The 24031-nt window shown below is 34.7% G+C and overlaps 1 protein-coding gene across 1 annotated transcript; it reads right to left on the bottom strand.

Annotated features, from left to right (window-relative positions):
- Positions 1 to 2792: 2792 nt before the first annotated feature.
- LOC149227884 (uncharacterized) lies at positions 2793 to 4579 on the bottom strand. Its single transcript, XM_089375593.1, has 3 exons — positions 4357 to 4579; positions 4130 to 4259; positions 2793 to 3930 (listed from the first exon to the last, which is right to left on the bottom strand). The coding sequence occupies exons 1-3, from the start codon at positions 4487 to 4489 to the stop codon at positions 3033 to 3035; spliced, it is 1161 nt and encodes a 386-aa protein (XP_089231719.1). The 5' UTR covers positions 4490 to 4579; the 3' UTR covers positions 2793 to 3032.
- Between the last annotated feature and the right edge of the window lie 19452 nt (positions 4580 to 24031).

Below are 24031 nucleotides of genomic sequence, written 5' to 3'. Positions count from 1 at the left end.
CACCATGCCATATTCCATGTTCAGTTTTGCTAGGATTCTACCTTCCTCGGGGTTCGCTCTCCAATCTTCCTCCTCCCAGGTCTCAGCCAGAACCGTCTCCCTGATCGATTTTTGTATACCTCCCCAAATCTTTTCTGGTGGGTTAGCTTTATCTAGGAAAATCTTTTGATTTCTTTCCTTCCATAGAAGCCATATGATAAAGCCTAGGGCAAGATTCCAAGTTCTCCTTACTACCTTACACGAAAAATTACCCTCTCCCCATTGGAAGATGGTCTTCTTAATATCCCTGGGGTCCTTGTTAGAATCTCCAAAGAGTTTCCTGACCTCATTCCACTGGTGCTGAGCGAATGGGCAAGAGTTCAGGATGTGTTCCCGAGATTCATTTTCTTGTTTACACAGGCTGCATCTCGGAGGCCCCTGGAAAACTCGTTTTTGTAGCTTGTCCCATGTCAGGATTCTTTCTTTTCCAACTAGCCATGCAAATATAGTTATCTTCGGCCACCACTTATTTCTCCATATTATTTTCCATTCTATATTTTCTCTTTCCCTCTCTTGTCGAGTGGATAAGTAATAGGCTTCTTTGACTGTGAAGGTCCCTCTTGTGGACTTTCCCCATCTGAGGATATTCGACCCTGGCCTATTTTTCATTTTCCTTGACTCCAATTCTTTTATAAATATCCCTTTCTGCTCTTGATCTATATTTTCATTCCAATCCTCTAGCTTTCTCCATATTCTCCATGTCTCTTCTGTCTCCCCTTCCCCCCAATAATCTCTTACATATTCAAGCCCCTCCCTTACCGCCTTCTGATGTGTACTTTGCAAGGCTTGAATGCTGTCCATTCTCTCTCTCTGTTGCCATTCCTCCTCCCAGAATTTAGTTATACCTCCTCCCCTTATTTCCTAGAAGGCATAATTGTTTATGATGTTTCTGTTCTGACTTGCCAATTCCCATATAGTAGACCCTTTTGGAGTTTCTTCTAATATGAGGATATCTTCTGTTGTTAAAGGTATATTATATTTCTGTGTCCATATTTTTTTCCATAAATCATTTCCTCCCTCATCCACCTCCACCACAGTTTTGCTCCTAGGACTTGGTTTAGGATGCCTAGGTCTCGGAGTCCTAGACCTCCTTCTTCTTTTCTTTTTTGTCAAGCTTTTCCACGATACAAGTGCCCATTTCTTTTGCTCTTTGGGCCCTCCCCATAGGAATTTTCCAAAAATTTCCTTCATTTTTATACAGGCTCCTTTGGGCGCAGCCATGACCGATAGAAAGTAGATTGGTATAGATTGCTTGATAAATAAATTTAAAATATTTTTTATTTTTTATTTTAATTTATAATTATTTAAATATAATTAAAAAAATTTAAATATGATATACACTATTTTTAATGTTAACTAATTTCTAAGAGAATTAAAACTTTTAAATTCTCATAATGTTTCCTATTTTTGTTTGTGGAAATAGGTAAATGATTTGAATAGTGGATTTTAGATATGAGTTTTATGGTATTCTATCTGGATTTTTATTTTTTTATTATTTTTCAATTTAGTTAATTTATCTAACAGGTTTTGATTTTTGTTTGAAGAATTATATATTTATATTTTGAATATAAATATTTTATTATTATAATTTTTTGTTTTTTATATCATTTAATTTATTGTTTTTTTTCAATTTTTTTACTATGCAATATTATTTATTGATGAAATAAAATAATTTATTTTTGATATACTTAAAATAATTTTATAAAAATTTATTAGTTAATAAGTTTGAAGTTTTAGTTCTGTTATATAGATTATTTGACAATTTGATTAAAAATGTAAAGTAAATGTAAGTATAAGGATTTATATTAAATCCCGGTTCAAAATTAACCTTTATCACAAAACCAACTTGTTGTCCATTCTTCTAGACATTAAAAAGAGAAGTTTAGACTTTTATTTTGAAGGTGTCAAATATCTCTCCACTATATTTAATATTGTAGATGACAAATAAAATTACATCAATCATTAACCATCAACTAGTTAACCATTGACTTTAGATATTTTAGATGGTGGAACTATATATTACTCAATAATATGTATTATATATATTTTTCATTTCATCATATTATATACTATGGGAAAATATAATGGATCTATAAACCTCAAACCATTGCTAATGAATTCATCTATAGCTCTATCACCAAATTAAGGGGAAACTAACATTCTTCCTTTAAACTTGACTTGGGATAAACACCGATTCTCAAAATTTAATAATTTCAAATGAATTAATTTAGTAATAGCATTTATAAATATTGAACTCAATTAAACTTGTAATCAATATTAAAAATAAGTGAAATTTATTTAAAACATACTCTTACTTATATCAAATGCAAATCAATTAAATTTTCAAATTTCAATATTGCAAATATTAACACAATATAAACTAGATCTATTACATCAAAAATATTTCCAATAAATATTATATAACTTATATTTTTTTCCAAACATACATTTTTATAATAATTATAAATTTTAAAATTTCGAACTTTAATATTGCAAGTATTACATAAAAAATATTTCCAATAAAAATTATATAACTTATATTTTTCCAAACATATGTTTTCATAAAAACCATAAATTTTTAATTTCCAAATATTAATACTATAAACATTACCCAATATAAAATAAATATATTACATCACAAAAAAATATTTAAATTATATTTAAGGTTAATTCACTAAAAAAATAATTGGACATTTCACACGCACATGACACAGTGCTATAAAATTCTGAATCTTTACGTATTGAATCCAAACTCAAAACAAGTTTCTCGATTTTTCCTATATACATAAACCGCCTTTTCCCAACAATGCGTTTTTCCATAGGAATCTTAAACTGCCTTTTCCCACCAACCCTTTTTTACAAAGGAATCTAAACTCTTATCACGATTTTCGGATAATATTTCGGATGGAGCCCATAAAAAAGTACACTGGTAATCCAACCTGGGTTACTTATGGTAAACTCTCATCGGTCTGAACAGTGAAGCTGACAAAGAATCAGCAGTGATGACTAGAATTAATCGGAGATGAAACCTGAGCAGGTGAAGAAAACTGGAATAAGGGCAACGGCTCCACTTGTCTTAGTATGTTTAGCCAGAAATCCATGCCCTCATTAACCTGGAGATCAGTACCCCAGAGCTGATTGGTATTTGTAGGTAAATGATTCGAATCCATGGCAGCACTCATGTTTTCAGATTGGTCAAGAAACCAATCAACTTCTGCACCATAAAATTGCTGCATGGGAGAATCAACTCGCAGGTTCAATCGGCTGTTTAAGCTCTCGTCGCTTATTATCATTTCTCCGTTGCAATCAGAGCTCATGCCCTGAGACCAACTGGAGCCCATTTCTTCTTTATCATCATGGCTAATTGCAGACCCTCCTGCCGAGTCTTCGAAATTATTTTGATAATAGCCGATGAAAATTTGGGGATCTTTTGATAAAGGCTGCTGGCATTCAAGCTCATCCAGGGTATTAATGGATAGATGACTCTGATCAATTTCCGGTTCTAAAGAATCAATACTGTCAGACTGAAACACATCTAAAGTTGAATCAGTGCTGGTACTCTGATAATCTATAGTACTAGTGCAAATGTTGTAGGAAGATGAGGTTATGTCTTCTGAGAGGTCTGGCAAAACATAAATCGGATCACAGATCTGCCATTCTGATGGTGCGCTTGGGACCGAATTACAGAGTATTTGTGACCTTACAGGACTCGAACCGTGGCACGTCATTTCTGTAGTGGATGGATCCAGGGAAGACGCAGGCGTTGGCTGTGCGTCGACTGCAACCGACTCGGCTTTCATACGCGCTAGACGTTTCTTTAAATGGGTGTTCCACACGTTCTTGATCTCATTGTCGGTTCTTCCTGGCAAGTACGAAGCAATAGTGGACCATCTGCGTTATAACAAAATTGGGATTAATTCAGATTCAGGTAAAGTTCTGAAACATTATTCCACTCAAATTAGAATTGGGAATCTACTATCATACAGAAAATTTGGATCATAGTAGAATTCTAACTATATATTTTTTTATGAAGAGTTGTTCCATCAATCCTATTAATCAAATATTGAAATTTATAAATTTCTAAACTCACCTATTCCCTATGCGCTCATGCAATTTAATAACTTGATCTTCCTCTTCTGGACTAAAATTCCCTCTTTTGATGTCGGGTCTCAGGTAGTTCGTCCACCGCAGGCGACAACTCTTTCCACATCGCAGGAGCCCTGAAACATGAAACCACCATAGTTAGATTTACATGCCATTTTTATTCATTCACAAAATCCTGATCATATTGAAAGCGAATAAATCCATGATACTGACCTGCTTGCTTGGGCAGTGCACGCCAGTTGCCATGGCCATGTTTGGTAATGTAATCGACCAGTATTTTATCTTCGTCTAGAGTCCAGGGGCCTTTCTTTACTCCCATTTTATCACAGCAAGGAGCTCGGCCCATGGTGCCCTGCTGCTGTGAAGCTATACAGGTGTTATTATTGGTTAGATATGAAGCTCACTCGGCGGTTTGAGTTATCCTTGCTTGCTTAGCATTTCCCTCTCCTCTTATATAGGCGATGGAAAGAAACCGCAACGGTGGTATTGTTCAGGAAATGGAAATGTTCAACGAGAGGAAAGTGCCGGGGGGCCCATCTGGACCGCTCGTCCTTCTGATATGACAGCTTGCAAACTATTTTGTCGTTTTCGAGCTTAGTCAATCCAGGACTACAGCGGCACGACAGACGGTGACGGTGACGATGACAGAATAATCTTACAACGACTCGGTCACATTTGCAATTGGTCGAAGGGCGGCTGTAATATAATAGCTAGGGCGGCTGTAAAAATAGACACAGACCCACGGATGAAGTTACAATAATGTAATTTGAGGTGTTTTCCTTTTAACGAATTGGGAGATGTGAGGGAGGTCTATATATCGTAAATAACATGATGCAATAATAATCCAACACGAAAGACCCCCTTCACAACGGCTTCAAACTTACCTTCAAATAGGCTTCAAGTACACCATATTTTAACCTTTTGTGGCAATTTGGTCTACCAAGGCCTTCATCACCTAGTACATTTTCGCTGGCCAAGAAAATTTCATCTCATAGGTCCTCAAGTTCCTTAGGTCACTCACCCATCGATCTGCCTAATCTACCACCTGTTCTACCATTATTTGTTTGTGTCGATTTAATTTGATACCAAACACATGGTTCAAACGCCCTACCCCATTGCCAACTATGCTTATTGGGGGTTAATTATGGGATACCAAACACAAGGTTCAAACCCCTTACCTTATTGCCAACTACGCTTAGAAAATAAGCATGGTTGTACTATGCAATTTTGATAGCCTCTCCACTTAGAAAATAAGCATGGCTGTACTATGCAATTTTGATAGCCTCTCCACTCTCTAGTAATAACTCGAGTCATTACCATTAATATCTAGTTCTCCCTATAACACCTTACTACAATCTAACCCTAAGACATGAACTCTAAAATAACCACCTTTACTTTCTCCAAAGTCTACCACCTTATCACAACCATCCTAATTAATCTAACCCTAAGACATGAACTCTAAAATAACCACCTTTACTCGCTCTAAAGTCTACCACCTTATCACTACAATCCTAATTAAATTGATGTGGTATATGGAAGGGATGTTTTATTCTCATCCCTTAACCATTTCATTTAGCCACAAATATTTAACATACTCCACTCACATTTGTTATAATTGTATTTTACCATGTCAAATGAATTTGGGGTGGAGCTTTATTGTTTCAACATTCATTAATAATTTTATGATAGTGATATTTAGAACATTTTCTATTTGTTACTGTTAATTAGTTGTCATTAATTATTTTTACTATTTATTGAGAGTTATCTTTCTCTCATATGACTCTAGGGTTAATTATTTTATTCAAAGTATATTTTTTGAAATCTAATGATATAAATATTTTAAAATGGTGTAGTCTAACATATACATGAAATGACTTTTTTGACGACATTATTTTTGGTTAATTTTAACCAAAATCCAACAGAATTTTTTAAAAACTTCTATTTAAGTTGTTTAACATGTAGAATTCAAGTGCCCCATGAAATATTTCAAATATTAAATCTATTTATACATTTAAAAATGCATTTTAAATAATAAAAAATCACATTCTTTCTTGAAATTATTTTACTAAATTTTGATAAAAAAAATTATTTAATTTATAAGTTAAACTATGCCTTTAAAAATTAATAAATAATCATTTTTACTAAACTAAATTTTATTTATTTTAAAATATTTAACCCTTGATAAATAAATTTAAAATATTTTTTATTTTTTTTGTTTTAATTTATAATTATTTAACTATAATTAAAAAATAATTTAAATATGCTATACATTATCTTTAATGTTAACTAATTTCCAAGAGAATTTGAACTTTTAAATTCTCTTAATGTTTCTTTTTTTTGTGTGTGGAAATAGGTGAATGATTTGAATAGTGGATTTTAGATATGAGATTTATGGTATTCCATCTAGATTTTTTTTACTATTTCTTAATTTAGTTAATTTAATTAACTGGTTTTGATTTTTTTTGAAGAATTATATTTATTATATATATATATATATATATAATTATAATTATTGAGTATATATAATTTATTATTATAATTCACAGTTTTTTATATCATTTAAGTTATTGTTTTTTCTAATTTTTTTATTATGCAATATTATTTATTGATAAAATAAAATAATTTATTTTTGATAATATTTAAAATAATTTTATAAAAGGTTATTAGTTAATAAGTTTGAAGTTTACGCAAATGCGGGTGAATCAAGTTTCAAGTAATGGATTCATTTAATGAAGCTGACGCGTGGTCCTGCGAGTTGATGCTTAGCGCTCTTCTCCAAGCTTGTGTTAGGCTCAAGCTGGTTCACATAATGCAAATGCAAGTCTTCCTGCATGTTGAATTAATGGCTCACCTCAAACGACACGAGGCCCTTGCGGTTTTATTCATGGCGCATTCGACCTTTCTCTCCACTGCTTGCTCTTTGGCCTCCTACCTTTGCCGGTTCCATTTGGAGTTTCTTGGTGGAAGAACTATCTTAGCCATTAGAGTTTGGCTCCTGGTGGTTCTTGTGGCACTCTTCTGACATTGGATCCTCCAGGTGGCAGCGGGGTTGGTGACGAGGCGAAGGGCGATGATATCTGGTATGGCAATGAGTGTCCTGTTGTTGAGGAGCTGCTAGACCAAGATGTGGTCATGTGACACCACCTGGCTCCCTTGCGTGTCCTCATTGATTTCTTTTTGGTTCACTCTGTCAAGTTCAAATGATTCGGGTTTTGTGGATCTGGTTTTGTCTATGCGGCCTGGTTGTCTGGTTCTCTGTTTGGAAGTTTGGGGCTCTACTACTAATTTGGATAGAATCTTTGTCTTTTGTTGCTGATTGTGACAACTTCATAGGGGTTGAATCTCTTTTTGGGTTTATCACTGTTTTTAGGTTCCTATGTTTGGTTCTCTATACACTGTAACTGGTCCTCCCAATCATGGGACAATTTTGTTAGGCTGAAAGCATGCAGGTCTTCTCTTTTGAAGTTTCGACCTCCTTGTAATTTTATTTTCATTTTATTTTAATAGATTTAGTCCTTACAAAGAAAAAAAAAAAATGTTTGAAGTTTTAGTTATGTTGTATAGATTACTAGACAATTTTATTAAAAATGTAAAGTAAATGTGAGTATAAGGATTTATGTTAAATCCCTAGTTCAAAATTGACCTTTGTCACAGACACCAACTTTTTGTAGATTCTTCTAAACATTAAAAAGAGAAGTTCAAACTTTTATTTTGAAGGTGTCAAATATTTCTCCACTATATTTAATGTTGTAGATGACAAATAAAATTATATCAATCTTTAACCATCAACTAGTTAACCGTTGACTTTAGATATTTTAGATGGTGGAACTATATATTATTCAATAATATGTATTATATATATTTTTTATTTCATCATATTATATACTATGGGAAAATATCATGGATCTATAAACCTCAAACCATTGCTAATGAATTCATCTATAGGCTCTATCACCAAATTAAGGCAAAACTAAAATTCTTCCTTTAAACTTGACTTGGGATAAACACTTATTCTCAAAATTTAATCATTTCAAATGAATTAATTTAGTAATAGCATCTATAAATATTGAACTCAGTTAAACTTGAAAATCAATCTTGAAAATAAGTGAAATTTATTCAAAACATATTCTTACTTATATCAAATGCAAATCAATTAAATTTTCAAATTTCAATATTGCAAATATTAACAAAATATAAAGGAGATCTATTAGATCAAAAATATTTCCAATAAATATTATATAACTTAATTTTTTTTGGAAACATACATTTTTATAATAATTATAACTTTTATTTTTTCAAACTTTAATATTATGAATATTACATCAAAAATAATTCCAAATTTTTTTTATATAACTTATATTTTTCCAAACATATATTTTCATAAAAACCATAAATTCTTAATTTGCAAATATTAATACTATAAACATTACCCAATACAAAGTAAATATATTACATCAAAAATATTAAATATATTACATCAAAAATATTTACAATAAAAATTATGTAACTTATATTTTTTTCCAAATATATATTTTATAATAATTATAAAATTTTAATTTTGAAACTTTTATACCATCACCATACACATTAGATTTATATTGCATTAAAAAATTCCTTATTAAATTATATAACTATATAACTTGTATTTTTTCCGAACATCTACTTTATAAAAATTATAAATTTTTAACATATCTGATTCAAAAGCAGGAATCCACATGAAATCAAAACTGGAGTGTATATTGTGCATCAGTCATTGCCATTTTTGTAAACTGTGTTTTGTTTTTGGTGTCCATGGCACCTTTTTCAATACTTGTCAATGTAAATTATTTGTAATGAGTATTGTAATCTTTTGAGTAGAGGGTAGGGAAACGAGTTTCATTTGGAGTCCTATGATATCTTTTGACTGTTCATTATTATAAATAATATTATATGATTTCAATTGACTCTTTTATTATTATAAATGCTCTGATATTCTTTTTTATGAAGAAATTAAGCATCACGTTGTTGAAATCAAATTGGGAATCAATCACAACTCCAACTTGTTGTTTTATAAGACTTAAATACAGAAACCCAACCATTAAAATTATTGCGATACAGAAGTGCAGGATTTGAACAACTCCCAAAGAATTGACAGCTCCAAGATTTAAAATATTGTAACGTATGTGTGAATTATGTCACGAAGAAGCAGTGAAAAAGGCCGTCATCCAAATCTCTGACCGGTCAAATTTTGTGTTCTGACAGCGACAGAAAGCGATAGATCGGAGAAAAAAGAAGTGTGGCTCTACGAAAGTCGCAGTTGATGTCGTTTTATTTTGACCTGGATAACAGAATGGACAAGCAGCTTCACGCTGTGCGATACCACGTGTGAGAATAAATAATTTTCAATATATTCATGCTCTCAAATCCAGACGTGCAGTGGATCCAGCCTTCATGAAAAGAATGTTTGGCGTGATACAATATTACTCAATGTCTACAAAATTGAAATATCCACAATCTGCGTACACACTGGGGATCGAAAACAGGGTCGCAATGTTCTGATTTTTTTTGTGTGGTTCATGTTAAATGTAAGGAAAACAGGGTCGCAATGTTCAATTCTTAGTTCTTTCCCTCTTTCACTTTGTTTTGTTTTCTATGATTTTTTTGTGTGGTTCATGTTAAATGTAAGGAATATTTGTATCAGGCAAGAATATTTTTGTACTAGTCAGACTTAATCAAGGAATATTTGCAAAGGGTAAATTTATATGGAGGATATTTAAAGCAAATAGTTGTACGAGTCAGATCTAACTACTCAATATTTAAATAAATGAGAATATTTGTATTAAGCAGATCCACTCAAAGGAATTACATTTTGCACAATTAAATGTCATTTGTAACTACTCCGATGAAAATGCATGTAACATAAATGGTATAATGTAACTTTGCATCATTTTTATGATTACTTAAAGTATTAATTAACTAATATTCAATCTTTAATAGTTATTATTGCAATGTAAATATAATATCACAACATGTTTCTTATAACAAGAACATTAATTATAAGCAAATAATTATCAAAACATGTCAAAATAAATACCACTATGCGATACATTAATTATAAACAAATAATTATCAAAGCCTGTCAAAATAAATACCACCTTACTATGATTTTTCTCTCACACACACTTTACATTTCAAAAAAAAACCATCCATTTTCATTTAAAAGATAATAGCAACTTAGATGTGTTTTAATTAAGTCTTCCTAAAACTCTTCCTGCACAATCAGCTACTAAGTTTGAGCTCGAGATTGTCTAGAGAATCACGTGATCTCTCCGTAGTAAAAACCGTAGTAAAAGTGAATTCAAAATAGCGAAAGTGAATTGAAACCTTGCCCTCTCTAAATAGCAAACATGCTTCACACGATACTTTGAAAACTTAACCAATTAAACTAACCCTCCATGCTTACTCTCTATCAATCCATTACTATATTGATCATTCTCTTTTTCACCATCTTTGGGTTTGACATTTTTGTGTCTTACCGTCTCAGTCCACTCTCTACAGTTAACGAGTCTCTTCTCTGACAGTCGTAATCCGTTTTTTTTTACTGTGTAGCAGTTTCATTTCTCACCGCCTTAGCCATTTTCTACGTGTAGCAGTCTCATTTCTCACCGCCTTAGTCCATTTTCGTACAGTTAAAATGTCTCATTTTCACTGGACTATCCATTTTCAACAGTTTAACGCTCTCATTTCTTACTGCCTTAGCCAATTTTCAACAATTTAACAGTCTCATTTCTCACTGTGTGAGTCAACCATCTACAGTTTAACCGGCTCATTTCTTATAGTGTCGGTCTATTTTCTTTACTGGTTAACATTCTTAACCGGCTCATTTCTTATAGTGTCGGTCTATTTTTTTTACTGGTTAACATTCTTAACCCTCTATTTTTTTTTGACTGGTTAACATTTTATGTTTGGGATTGGGAGGCAGTTTAACCGGCTCATTTCTTATAGTGTCGGTCTATTTTCTTTACTGGTTAACATTCTTAACCGGCTCATTTCTTATAGTGTCGGTCTATTTTTTTTACTGGTTAACATTCTTAACCCTCTATTTTTTTTTTGACTGGTTAACATTTTATGTTTGGGATTGGGAGGCTTTTTAAGTATATTGTTTTGGTTGAATTTTGTTGACAATGTGATAGTGATGTGTTGGAATCCTAAAATTAAGTTATTAAATTTAATTTTAAATTTTCACAGTGTAAGTGTGATATAGATTTTTGAGTATTAGAATTTATATATATAAAAAATAAGTTTTAAACCAAAAAACATCAAAATTTCACGTTTCACCAAATTAAAAAAAAAATATATAAAATCTAATAATTAGAAAAGCACCAGTCACACCTTTAGTCCATTTTCTGGGGTTTCATTTTTCAACATCCTCTGATGGCATTTTTCCACTTGACCTCCGGATCAATGTCGCTTCAGATTGGACAAGGAAAAGATATTATTCCAATAGCATTTCTTCACATTCACGTTCACACAATGGCGTTATTAGCACACAAATAAAAAAAATGTTAAATGTGAATTTTTTTTTGTTATTGGTTTTCCAAATAAAATTAAAACCATTGTCTGTTCACTAATTGATTTTCCCATTACAAGTGGAATCCCATTAAGTTCATAGTCCTTCGACATATAAAATATATGTAAAGTTCATTGTCCTTCGACATATAAAATATATGTAAAGTTGTTATCCAGTACAGTGGGAAAAACATAAAATATAACTTATTTTGAACTTGTTGAACAGAATTTTAATCTTATCTTTAAAACTCAAATTCATAAGATATATTTATAAATTTCACAGGTGAGATATCTGTAAAGTATTATTGGTTACTCGTGTTTAATTTTGACCATTAACATGTTGTTGTTATCTACCTTACTGAAAAAAATTCTAAAATCTAAATTATCCTTTAACTGGTCAGGCAGAATTTTAATATTATCTTTGAAATCCAAATTCATAATGTAAGTCCGCTTTCTTTAATTTTTTCGAGGTTATTCTAATATATTTATAAATTTGATATATTAGATATTTGTAAAGTATGGTTGGTTGATTGGATTTAATTTGGATTATTAAAATTAAAAAGGTGTTAGGTAAAATATATTTTAATCTGTCATTTAAGAGTTTAATATCATTTTTTAAAATCAAATTTATTGTTTTTTTTTTTTTAATTTTATTAAATTAAATTTATATTAATTTATTTTATTCACACCATTTAAATTTGTAATTTCAATAAAGTTTTAATAAAATTGATTGAAAAATATAGTGAATAAAACTACTTGAAATGTTTAAAAATAGTTTAACAATAAATAAATATATATTTTTAATTACTTTATATAATATATACTTATGTATAATTGATATTGAAATATATTACTTAATATAAGCATGGAAATATTTTAATAATTGACCACATTGTTTATATTAAAATGTTATATTTTATTTAAATTATTAATATGTTTTTAAGTACACATAAATATTTACGGGAAGGCTTCTTATTTCAATTTAAGGTGGATGAGGTTTTGTTGACTTTTATTTTATTTTTGTAATTGATGGTTTAGATTGATTATCAAGGGAAGATGCTCAACATATGCTTCCTCTGAATGCTTATCAATGGTTGTAGTGTGTTAGAGAGTTTGTTATGTTGCATTGACTTTTAATAAATTTAAAAAAATTGATGTCCGAACACCCTTATGTATTTTGAAAACATACTTAATTTTAGAAAAGAATGTCTTATATCTTGGTTGTAAATGATAGAAACTATTCAACACTTCTATTTTTTATCAAGACCTGAGATTTAGAAGGGTAAAGTAAAATCAAAGTTAATAATCATATTTTTGTTGCAATATTTTTTTTTGTTATATATTTGTCAATGGTAAATACAAATGAAGCCTTTGGCTATATCAAGCACATTAATATTTTTAATGTGGTTGTACTAGTAAGTAATATTGTATAATGAAATATTCTATTTATGATCCATATTTAATATGTTTACTTTTGAGAAGACATATTTTTAATGTATCTTCAATTTTATCAATGTGGGTCATCTGAAAAGCCTTCATAATGGATACTTGTTGGATGTGAAATTTAATTCCACATCCATTGAATGTCTACACTTGAAATTTGAGTAAACATATAAGGAGATAAGCCAACAATACAATTAAAAAAAGTAGTTTTTCTTTTTTTCCCTCCAAAATATTTACATGCATCTCTCTTTGAATTTAAAAGATTTTGATTGGTTTACATATTATGACATGGAAATTACATGAAAATTCCATGGGCACTTTTAGGCTAAGATTTCCTCTAATGAAGTGTTCTTGTAGTCTAGTTATTGGGTCTAGTGAAAATCACCTATTTTTAAATTAATTTTATCAAGCTAGCCTTTATTTATGTCAAGTTATACATAAATTTTGTCATAATTGAAGACTCCATACTGACCTTGTGAGGGATATGTGACCAAAAAATCACCCAAGGTGTTTCTAATACCTAGAAATACTGAAGAATGTCATAGATGGGCCAACAAATTTGGGAGGCTAACCCAGATGGGTAGCTTTGTGATCACAATTTTGGAGGGCTCAAAATATGGGAACCAAGGGGTCAGGAAGAGCCCATATTTTCCCCAAAACTAGGGGGCCCCTTGGAAAGAGCATTCTAATAATCCGCTTCATTGTCAAAAATGATGATGAAGAAACCCTTGAAAAAGAAAATAACCTTGCATGCATTACCCCAAGTTGAATGGATCCATTGGTAAATGTTTTTTGCACATGGCCATAGCCCATTGAAATGTAAGACAAAACCATTACTGGCCATCAAATTGTATATTCCATCCAGATTTGGATGAGTGATTTCCACTGAAGGAACATCCTCGGCTTTGTCTACTATAAATGGACCCAAACCAACCTGGGTCTGAGTCGCCTTGCCCAAGGGAATGGGATGTTCTTGAGGTAGCTCTACACTTTGGGGAACCTGGTTTGGGTTAGCCTCCCAAATTTGTCAGCCCATCTATGGCATTCTTCAGTATTTCTTGGTATTGGAAACACCTTAAGTCATTTTCTAGTCACATATCCCTCACAAGGCCAGAAGGCTTTCCCAAAGATCCCCCACATAGTCAAAGAGCCAAGAAAAATGTGACATCCTTGGATATATTATAAACAGAGAGAGGAAATAGATCTTCAATTTGCTTACCTCTGAAAAAAAGACGTTGCAATCCAGAGGCTAGCCCTGTTTTGACTTCCTACCATAGCTTGAGGTATTTTACTAAATCAATAAATATGACCAAGAAAAACATTGAATGCCCATAAATGTATTTGACCCAGATTTGAGAAGGCACCATAGCAGTCACTGCTTAGCCCTCTCACCAGTGGCTTCCCCAACATTGATATGCTTCAAATACCCCAATAAACCTTCAGGAAAAGGCACTGCATCTTATAGGGTTTTAGGCAAGCACTCTTACTCAACAACTGCAACTTCTCCGTGATAGGGTTCATGTTCAAGAGCCGCAAATTCACCATTACAATGCTCTTTCTCAACAACCGTGACTTCTCCATCATAAAAGAATGCTCCCATTCATGAGTAAACAATTGCCGTTGGCTTCACTACCTCCTCGCGCTATGGTTTTCATCCCAAGTTCGACGGAAATAATAGTAATATTTCCAACGGGGGGCACAAATTTGCCTTGATTTTCTCCCTTGACGGGAGCCAAACCTTTGATTGTAGTGGGCTCCTTTGGAATGATAGTTTTCGAAGGGATAATGAGTTGCAACATCGTGGTTTTTGCCGGCTCTGTCTAAATGTCTCAACGATCAAATTCCTTGCTTTTGGAAGAAGTCAACAATGAAAAGTTTTACCCTTGCAACATGTCACAACCTCATTAATTTTTAACTTCATTATTTGTTGTGACACATTGCACTCATCATGAAGCTACATCTTTTTTAAAGGCATGACACATCGCACCCATCACAATGTTGTAAATTTTTTATGGCTGTGACACAATGCATGGATCACAAATTTCGCATTTTAATAGAGTTGTGATGTGTTATAAGTGCCAAAACATTCGATAAAACCTTGATTTTGGTGAAATAAATTATTTCACCGACTCAAATTTCACAAAATCATGACATATTGCACCATTATGAAGTTTGGATGTTTTGGACCACTGTGAAAAATGAAATTCATAGAACATTAAAAGTTAAAGTGTTGAAAGTCTATGACATGGCATGCCTTTCTTTCACTAAGATGCACTAATATTTTGTTCCTTTCTTCAAATTGCAAACTGATGCATAAGCAAAGGAAAAGATGGATTCAAAACAAATAAAATGAAGGTTTCATTCAATTTCTGGTTTCGAATAAAACAAACATCATTTCAAAAATACTTCAATGAACATATTCTTTCACTTTTCTTTTCGAAAAAAATGAAATCAACACAAGAACATACTTTCATTTTCACTAAATCAAACAATTGTAATCCATGTTCGAAAACGAAGAAAAGGTGATTTTCAAAGTACAACTATGACCCCATATTAATGAAAACAACTTTGCAAATGTAAACCAAAAGTGACTTGAAAGTGGTGTCCTCTTCGCAACAAAACTCCTAAAATGGAGAAAATCAATCTCTCAATGCCAAGCCAAGTGACGAGTGAAGGGTAACATATACCTAGAAACCCTAGAAGAGCATCTAGCTTCATCCACACATCAACAAAGCAAAAGAGAAAATTTCAACCATTAAACGAAAGAAACAAAGCCAAACACAATGAGATTAGACTGGAAAACACCCCCAGAGGTTGAGACACATTGGAAAATGGGAGGAAACCCTAATTTTTCCTAGTCTTTGGGATCAACGCACCTGTGAAAGTAAAAGTAGAGCTGAAAGGCAGATCAACATGTCTGTTAAACCTAAATCAGTGCTAGTAGCACTTTTTTAAAACCAAAAACCACGATGGGTGAGGAAAAGAAGGAAAAAACAAAAAAGGTTTAAAAAATCAGGCTAGACTCAACACTTTGAAGCAGAAACTAATAACTGTATATACCCAGACTAATGCACACAAGTCAAGAAATCGACAGCTGGTCAAACTCATCAAAGGATTGGATTAAATAAATGGATGGAAAGGTTATAGCTTCCCCAGTGGAGTCAACATTTTGTTGAGTAGGTAAATCCTCTCTGTGGATAGAGATTATCCCTCTAGCCCAATGAGTGGGTCTACCAACAAATGAGACAATCTGCAAGACACATTCCTAGACTACAATCAAAATTAAAGAATAGGAAGGAGACCTACCTTGTTCTGATGCTATGATGCATTCCTTTGTTGAAGATCTTGATCACTTGCTCCCCCAAGCTGAACCCTCATTGCTCATGGCATTTGAATACCTGCAAAAGATACCAAAAACACAACAAAGCATAAAAGTGCAACCAACATAATTCAAAAATAATCTACTTAACAAATCAAGGAGAATTAAGTTAAATGAAGCATGAACACAAACATTTATGGAAAGTGAACCAACAGTTTTATATATTAATAAACAAAAGAGTAATCATACAACCCAGGCCTTGATGTTGGTATCCCTCCTTGAGTGAATGTCCAAGTCCAAGCTCAAGCTCTCCAATCACTCCTTCTGCAAGCCGAAATGAATAGCATGTAAGCACTATCCCAGCATAGGGGTGCAAATAATCAGAGACCAACCATTTGGGAATGGAGGGGGCTGAATTTATAGGTAGGTAGAGGGAGTTAGGATCTCACCAAATATAGAGGAAGGTCCACATCTCAAGGAGAAAGCTCATAGGGATAAGATAAAAGGGAAATATTTGGAGAATTCGATCACGTCCACATGAACAACATCCAACTCATAGTTCTGGAAGGCTCTAGATCACAAAGCTTCTCCTCCACTTTGGGAAAACTTGCCTTAAAGGGTTCAATGCAAGTATCCAAGAAAAAACTGCGTTGGTAGCGCGACGCTCCTATAATGCAACCTGCCATCAGCATGAGAGGGCAGTGTCACAGTGATGTTGACCTAGAAATTAGGGTTTTGAGCTTATCTTTCTCAGGAAAGGCTTAAGGAAACTTTTCAATAGTTCTTCAGGAGGATTTGTTCAGCATATCAAGATAAGTACACTGCATAGTTGTCAATGTTTGGGCACTTCGGTGTATGACACAGGGAAGTGTGAGAGATGTGACAAAACACTATGTAACAATAGGTCTAAAAAGAAAACATTCATCATGCAAAAGAATGCCTAGTTATATGGTTCCATCCCTTATTTCTTTATTTTTGGAAGAAAACTAGTCAACTCCGCTCAACTGACATCATTAAAGTTATCCAAAACCAACCTGATGGACATTTGAGGTTCTTCTACATGGACTTGTTCCTTTCTGTGGATACATTTCTCTTTTTGTGTGGAAAGGTCTATTAACTTTTTTGAGAGTGATGACTTATACTTACCATCAGATTTTACCATTTCCAACTGATTTTTTAGCATCTTGATAGATAATCCTTTTTGTTACATCTCAATTGTGTATGATCTCTTTGCCCCTAACATATATGACCTATGAAAGAGGCTACCAATACAAATAATATAACACTTCCAACAATTTGAAGGGAATTAATGATTATAGATATATATGGATCAATGCTATAACTTATAGGAGCAGTTGGTTGCTTCCTAGATATCTTGGGGAAGGCCCTAAGAGAATGAAGCTAGGACTAGTCAATGGTCCAAAATTATACCCACTGATTTAATTCTTTTCCTTTACAAGTAGCCATGATGAATATTCTTAACCCTTACTTTTATTATGTAACAAGGTGTGAATTTGGATTAGTAATGCTTCTTAGTGGACATACTTACTGGTGATATTTTCCAACATTCAACACATTCCCTCTATTTATTATATTTTCATTTTTCTTCTTTTATTCCATTGTGTATACTCCCATATAAAGGGATGAAAATCAACCGTGGTCTTGCTTGCTCAATCATGGTCAACCATGGCCAATAACCATGGTCATATTGTGACAAAGGTTGTCTCTTGGTCCAATGTCACATTGTGACAACCATGGTCATCCATGGTCAACCACGTTCCAACATCACATTGTGACAAAGATTGTCGCAATATGAAAATCAAACATCGTCAATCACGGTCAATCATTAGTTAATTAATTAATTAATTAATAATAATAATAATAATATATAAATGATGGTTATTGTGAATATACCTTATCTCTACTCTGTGAAGGAGAAGATGAAACATAGCTGGGGTTTCAACCATCCAAACCTAACTAATCTGCAGAAACCCTTAGCGGAGAAAAACTCTGCAATTACATCATTCGGAGGCCACCTACTGAACGGGGTCATGAACCATCTGACAAGGGGGGGGAGGGGAGATCCCATCTTATCGAAATGTAGTGGCATGTGAGTCAAGTTTGAAGGGAGCGGCAACAGGTCACCATAACAGCCGTGGAAAAGGATCCCCGGTCCTGGGATCTCAGTGGTAGGCGGGTTTCGGAAGACAATGCATATCATGGGCTGCCAAGAAAATGAGATTCGTCATCCCCACCAATAAGCTGGAGTAATAAAAGAAATATATGAAGGATCATGCCCTCATCTGTAAGTTTATAAGAGCCTAGCCAACTAAGGAGGACCTAACCAAATGGATCCAACTCATATGGCAGCGTAAGAGCCACATCGATCTTAAACTAAGAGAAAAAGGCTTCTTTACAGTGATATTTTCCAATCTGGAGGATAAGGAGAGATTTTTTGAGAACGGACCATAATTTTTCAATAATGCAGGGCTTTTCATAAGACACTGCGAGGAATGTTACAACCTAGATCAGGAAAAAGTACTTGCCTCTCTAGTGTGGGTTTGGCTATTCACCTTACTAATGGATTTCTGGGACCCAAAATTCCTAGAGGGGATTAGTAATTCTATTGGAACCTTTGTCAAGGTTGCAAACTCCACGAGACAAGGAAGGTATACTTCTTATGCTAGAATCTGCATTTACATGAACATCACAGAGCCATTGCCTAATTTCATATAGCTGGAATATCATGACAAAGAATGGAAGCAACCCATAGACTATGAGAACATACCTTTCAGATGTCAGTGATGCCATGAATATTGGCACTTTCTCTGAGCATGCTCGCTAAACTAGAATGAAGGCCATGCAACAACGAAAACAAATGGGGAACCGAAGGCAAAAGAAGAATTCGAAGGGTTCCAAGAGGTCCATTGATGGAAAAGAAATCAAAGGAACTTGGGGAACCACAGATATGCACAGAATGAAAAAGAGCAATGCAACCAGAAGCAGTATGAAATCATATAGGAGGAGGAGGAAGGAGAGGCAATCCCTGACAATCCAATGGAATCAGAAAATGCCCAAAAATCTCCCTCAAAGGGGAACAAGCCCAAGTCAAAGGCAGAAGTGGAACCCTAGGGGAAAGATAACCCCATGCAAGTGGTGGAGCAAGTCCATATGGAAATTGATAATCAGAAGGAAGATCCCAGTGTGGAAGAACAAGTGATGAAAGATCTACAGCGCGAATGGAGGCCTTTGGATAAATGATTCATCCCAGAGGATCAAAAGGTATTATATAAAGAAAATTTTCAGCTATACAAAGCCAAGAAGGGTACAACCATTATAGTTCAACTGGAGCATTTAGACTCCCAAGATATCCAAGCCCAAGGTCCTGGACCCCAAGGAAAAGTCAGAAAGAAGTGTGAAAACTATGAATGAGTCCATCTAGATGGTTGGGGAGCTACTGGTAAACTCTAGAAGGGTAGTGTCATTGTCAGAAGTATTTCATAAACCCATCAAATCATTGAAATGATCATTATATCTTGGAATATACATGGCCTCAACAGGCAAGGAAAACAAAGGTATCTTAAGGATAGACTAAAAAGAGATAAGCCTAATATTATGATAATACAAGAGAGAAAGATCAATGAAAGAAAATTGAAGTAAATCCTAAAAAATTTCAAACCCCACTATGAAGTTGCCCAGAATGCGAGTGGTAGTGCGGGAGGTCTTTTTGTCCTTTAGAATTCCGGGGAGGTAATTTTTTGGGAATGGGTCAACCTACCAAAAATACTTTCTGGAAAATTTTGGCATATCAGATCCGGGGAATGGGTTCTGCTCGCACGGGTCTACAGGCCCCACATCCGAGGGGAAAAAGGGGCATTCCTCCAGAATTTGGCAAAGATGAAGAATTTTTACCTAGATGATCTGTGGGTAGTAGGAGGAGATTTTAACTTGATAAGCTCTCTAGCGTAAAACAAGGGGGGGCTGCGACAAACAGAATCCGATATGGAAGCCTTTGGGTACCTTATAGCGGAGCTTCACCTAGTAGACCTACCAACGATTAATGGAGTTTATACCTGGAACAATAGGATGGGAGGAAGCCACCAGATCACCTCACACTTAGATATTTGATCTCAGACCAAACCATAAGCAGGGATATATTCATGGAAGCCTCGATCCTCCCTTACATGGGCTTAGACCACTAGCCGATAAGACTAGAGATTGACTTGAAGTGAAGACCGAAGAACTGTCCATTCTACTTTGAGGCATTCTGGTTGAGGGACCCAGGTTTGCTAGAAACAATTGAAGAATGGTGGAGGAACAATGAAGACTAAGGGAGGAATTGTATGCACACCTTCCAACTAAAGCTAAAGGAACCCAAACATAAGATAAGGAAATGGAACAAGGACAAATTTTGGGCACATTATGAAGGAACAAAACTAGCTGAATAAGATGATTAAGGAGTTGCAACAACAGATCATTCAAGAAGGAAGATCTGATAACCTTGTGAGGGAAGAAGGTTAGTTAATCAATCAGTTGGAGGAGAAAAGAAATCAAGAGGAAATACCTTGGAAACAAAAATCAAGGGTTAATTGGCTATGGGAAGGCGAACAAAACACACACTTCTTTCACAAAGCCATGGTTCAATATACGCAACACAATCAATTATATTCCTTAAAATATGCTAAGGGGAATCATAGGGTTCAACATGAGGAGACGGAGGAACCGCTAGTGGAACATTTCAAAGACCTCCTCATAAAACCACTGGAGGACCGCTCTGAAGCTATACAAAGGATCACGAGCAACATCCCTCAACTTGCATCTAGAGAACAAAATTTAGCTTTGATGCACGCAGTCACGCTGGAGGAGGTCAAAGAGGTTGCAAAAGGAATGTAAAAAAATAAGGCCCCTGGCCAAGACAGTTTCACAATGGAATTCTTCCAGGAAGCTTGGAACTTCATGGGAGAAGACATCCTATAGGTGGTGGAAGAATTACGTTGCAATCAGAAGGTATGCCCTAGCCTCAATGCGACTTTCATTGCTCTTATTCCAAAAAATTCGAGATCTGAAGATCTGCAAGGGTTTCGACCCATTGCGTTATGTAATGTAATATACAAAATCATTGTTACAGTGTTTGTAAAGCGTCCCAAACCCCTTCTCCCCAACCTCATATCGCCTGAGGAAACATGATTCGTGGAAGGTATACATATCCTTGATGGTTTTGTAGGCTCTTAAGAAATAGTGCACTTGCTAAAGAGGAGATGGAGGAACTGCTAGTGGACAATTTCAAAGACCTCCTCATAGAACTACCAGAGGACCGCTCTGAGGCTATACAAAGGACCATGAGCAACATCCCTCAACTTTTATCTAGAGAACAAAATTTAGCTCTGATGTGCGCAGTCACATTGGAGAAGGTCAAAGAGGTTGTAAAAGGAATGAAAAATAAGAACACCCTTGGCCCAGATAGTTTCACAGCGGAATTCTTCCAGGAAGCTTGGAACTTCATTGGACATGACATCCTAGAGGTGGTGGAAGAATCACGTTGCAATTAGAAGGTATTCCCTAACATCAATGCCACTTTCATTGCTCTTATTCCAAAAACTTATAAATCTGAAGATCCATAAGGGTTCTGACCCATTGTGTTATGTAATGTAATATACAAAATCATTGTTACGGTGATTGTAAAGCATCTCAAACTCCTTCTCCCCAACCTCATATCACCTAAGAAAACAGGATTAGTGGAAGGTAAACATATCCTTAATGGTTTTGTAGCCTCTCAAGAAATAGTGCACTCGCTAAAGATAAGGAAGCTCCTGGGGATGATGATCAATATGGACCTCTCCAAGGCCTATGACCGTTTAATATGGGCTTACATTAATAGCATCCTCAAAGCCTTTGGGTTTTACCAACGCTGGATAAAATGGATATATGTTATGGTATCCTCTTTGTCTATCTCCATTTTTCTCAATGGCTCTCCAACCCCCACCTTCAACCCCTCCTATTTCCTTAGACAGGGGGACCCGATATCTCCTTTGCTTTTTATTCTCACGGTGAAAGGGTTGGGTTGCCTTATTAAGAATGAAATATGAGAATCAAGGACCAAAGGACTAAGGATATGGGGCAATGACCTGGACATCACCCACCAACAATTCATGGATGACATCATGTTATTTTGTTAGGTCTCATTGAGAGAAGTCCGTCCAATAAAGGAAGTTTTGTACACTCTCATGGAGGATTTTGGGACAATGATCAATAATGAAAAATCATGTATTTTCTTCTTTAATACCCAAGGGAATTTGCTGGGCTACCTTGCCCGGGTTCTGGGGTTCGACATCAGGTCCCTTCCTTCTAAATATTTGGGAATGCCCTTATATGTGAATTCATTGAAGGCTTCTTGCTGGAAAGTTATGATTCAAAAACTTAGTGGAAAAATTTGTAGTTTGTCCTTTGGATCCCTCAACATAGCGAGCAGGACAGTCGTCCTCAAGGTTGTACTTCAATCCATACCGATTTATCAACTTTTAAGAATGGGAGCCCTAAAAACGACTTGCCCCAAAATGGTCCACATCTTTAAAAAATTTCTATGGGGAGGTGCACAACAAGTCAGGAAGTTGTCTTTGGTGTCATGGCCAGTTCTTGTGAAAAAATATATGGAAGGGGGTCTAGGCCTTAGAGACCCATACATTCTGAACCAAGTAATGGAAGCAAAATTATGGTGGAGATTTTAAAGGAGGAGGTTGGACCTCTGGAAACAAATATGGACGTGAAAATACAACATTCCAGAGAGAACAAAGGTTATTCTTCAATATAGGGACCCTCCCAAAGGATCGTTGATATGGAACTTGGAAACCCAAAATAGGAGCCTCATCCAACAACATGCTTTCTGGGAAATCCGTAATGTAAAAACAACACTATTCTGGCAAGAATCCTGGCAACAAAGGGAGCAATGGCTTGGAAGGAGGGACCTAAGGGACATACTTATATACACCAGAGATAGGAACATACACTCAGTCGATTAATTCTGGAAAGAAGGATATGGGGAGGAAGGATGGAGGAGATGAAAGAAGCAAGAAGACTAGCCATTGGCACACACGACATAACAGTGGAATTAGCTAGACAAAGAACTGGGATCCAAAAAGTTAATCGTCCTCAATGACCCTAATATATTAAGATGGGGGCACACCACTAAAGGCACTTTGACCATAAAAGAGGCATACGATTTAGAAATGGGGCATGATCTAGAATGGAAAAGCCTGATATGGAAAAAGATATGGAAGGGAGGATGGTGGCCGAAGGTGTCACACTTCTTATGGCTAGTAAGTAGAGGGCACATTTTAACACAGGACCATCTCCAAATAAAGGTGTTCCATGGGCCTTCATTTTGTTGGTTGTGCAGACAACACAATGAACACTTGAACATATGCTCAACACCTGCAAGTTTGCAAAACAAAAATGGAGACAGTTACAAGGAGTATTTGGAAGAATAGACTAGGATAACCACATCATCCATAAAACAATACCCCTATGGATAATCCATATATTCTCCAACCTTGTGGTAAATAGAGCTTAGGGGTTGGCTTT

The sequence above is a fragment of the Pinus tabuliformis genome, chromosome J (genome assembly GCF_031772625.1).
Source record: "Pinus tabuliformis cultivar Carrire ecotype Pingquan chromosome J, CPIR1, whole genome shotgun sequence".
In the NCBI taxonomy this organism is placed as follows: Eukaryota; Viridiplantae; Streptophyta; class Pinopsida; order Pinales; family Pinaceae; genus Pinus; species Pinus tabuliformis.
The sequence above is the reverse complement of the archived record's forward strand: the minus strand, read 5'-3'. Positions and strand labels throughout refer to the sequence as shown.

Bases quoted from the DNA above. Each gene is read 5' to 3' on its own strand.
- LOC149227884 (XM_089375593.1), bottom strand. From the start codon at position 4,489: ATGGGCCGAGCTCCTTGCTGTGATAAAATGGGAGTAAAGAAAGGCCCC. The intron at 4,260-4,356 runs GTCAGTATCATG...TTCATGTTTCAG, and splicing joins TGCACTGCCCAAGCAAGCAG to GGCTCCTGCGATGTGGAAAG. The intron at 3,931-4,129 runs GTGAGTTTAGAA...GTTATAACGCAG, and splicing joins CATGAGCGCATAGGGAATAG to ATGGTCCACTATTGCTTCGT.